This window comes from Merops nubicus, unplaced genomic scaffold (genome assembly GCF_000691845.1).
Source record: "Merops nubicus isolate BGI_N331 unplaced genomic scaffold, ASM69184v1 scaffold37948, whole genome shotgun sequence".
Lineage (NCBI taxonomy): Eukaryota > Metazoa > Chordata > Aves > Coraciiformes > Meropidae > Merops > Merops nubicus.
In genome coordinates this window covers 1,110-2,955 of record NW_008625722.1, presented here as the reverse complement: position 1 = coordinate 2,955, position 1,846 = coordinate 1,110, and the positions used below count along the sequence as shown (strand labels likewise).

The following is a 1,846-nucleotide window of genomic DNA, read 5'->3' as shown; positions in this document are numbered from 1 at the left end:
GCCGGGCTGGGCTTCTCCGAGGTCCCTCCTCTGCCTCGGCTCCTCCTGTCAGGCCCGGATGTGTTTTTGGGCAGGTTTGGTGACACCCACTGGTGCTGTGCTGCCCCAGTTCCCTGGCGTGGGGCTGAGCCGTGCTCCCTTCTCTCCCTGGCAGGGTGGACGGTGACACCAAGCACTGCGTGATCTACAAAACGGCGACCGGCTACGGCTTCGCCGAACCCTACAACCTCTACGCCTCCCTCAAGGACCTGGTCTTGCACTACAAGCACACGTCCCTGGTGCAGCACAACGACTCCCTGAATGTCACGCTGGCTCACCCGGTCCTTTCCCAGCCACCAGCCAGATGAGCAGCCCACGCACAACACGACAGCTGCCTTCAGCTTCTTCCCAGGGCGCTGCTTTCTGGCTCTGGACTCTTGCACCCTGTATAGTTGAGTCTCTGTGCTCCCGCCCCTCCAGAGCCTCTGAGATGTCTGTGACCGTTCCTGTTGTCCCTTTTGGTCAGTAGCTGAAACCCGTGTCGGTTGATGGGACAAAAAAAAAAAGAAAAAAAAGCTGGGCTGTTGATTCCCAGTGGGCTCCAGCCTCCAGGAGGTGGGATCCGGTTGTGATTGAATTGCTGGGGGTGAGCGTGGCCCCCTCCCTTTCCCCGACGAGCAGGTCAGACCCTCCTCCAGCTGGCAGGTTGCCCCAGCACCCATCGCTGCAGAGCTGCGCTCCCCGGTTGATGGGACAAAAAAAAAAAGAAAAAAAAGCTGGGCTGTTGATTCCCAGTGGGCTCCAGCCTCCAGGAGGTGGGATCCGGTTGTGATTGAATTGCTGGGGGTGAGCGTGGCCCCCTCCCTTTCCCCGACGAGCAGGTCAGACCCTCCTCCAGCTGGCAGGTTGCCCCAGCACCCATCGCTGCAGAGCTGCGCTCCCCGCTCCTCGGCGCTGCGGCGTCGGTCTCTGAGCTGCCACGGGCGAGGGGCTCCCTGGGGGAGGAGGGGGCTCCGTGTGCCCCCCCCCCCGCTCTCACCTCCCTCGGCGCCCTGGCGGCGGTGTCTGGTACGAGGGGAGCTGCTCTTCCCCGCAGAGACTCGTTTAGAGAGGAGAACCCGCCCGCTCCGCGGGGCGTCTCGGCGAGGACTGGGCTCCGTGCCGTGCCCCACCTCACCCTCTCCTTCCCCGGTGTCGTAACCCCCCCTGAGTGTTCCCGCCCGGGGAGGGAGGATCCGGTTAGCCATGAATCTCTCGCCTTCCCTGTGCCAGCTAAGCTGTGAATCCGTGTTGGTACCCGTCTGTTTCCGGGCGGAATGTGGGACGTGCAGCTCGGCGGTCCCGGCTCTCTGGGGTGAACTCTGCAAAGGCAACGTGCCGAAGGCCACTCAGCTCTGTAAATATGGCTCCTGGTGTCACCGGCTGCTCGCTGGCGTTGGCTGAACCCCCCACTTGGAGGCACAACTGGACTGGGGTCCCACCACCCGAAGCAGGAGGGGGCCGGAGCCCCACACGACATGAAGGACCTGTCTGGCTGCTGCAGGACGGTGTCTGCACCGGGCCGAGGGCCTGAGGGCCTGGAGACGTGGACACATGATGTGGAACTCCACACAAAGCACTTACACCCGTGAGTACTGGGGAGCTGGGGCTGTGGCAGTGCAGCCCCTCAGAGCTGGCTGGGTGCTGAGCGAGCTCGACGGTGAGAGTGGCCCTGGATGAGCTTTGGAAGCTGGGCATGGGATGAGAGTTGAGGCCGTGGTGGCGTTTGCTTCACTGAAGAAAGCATTAACTGTCCTCTGGACTCGCTGGAGAGGCTCCTTCCCTTCGGAGGCTGCGCCCTCGGGACAGGCTGGTGGATGCCAGAGGC

The 1,846-nt window shown here is 63.2% G+C and overlaps 1 protein-coding gene across 1 annotated transcript in view; it reads left to right on the top strand.

The window, feature by feature from the left end:
- Positions 1-712, top strand: part of LOC103778208 (phosphatidylinositol 3-kinase regulatory subunit beta-like) — a gene marked incomplete at its 5' end in the record, with an annotated part of 1,105 nt that extends 393 nt beyond the window's left edge. The window contains one exon of the mRNA XM_008945784.1: positions 155-712. Coding sequence (XP_008944032.1) covers positions 155-347 — 193 coding nt within the window. The remainder of the gene's footprint in view (positions 1-154) is intronic.
- Positions 713-1,846: the final 1,134 nt, after the last annotated feature.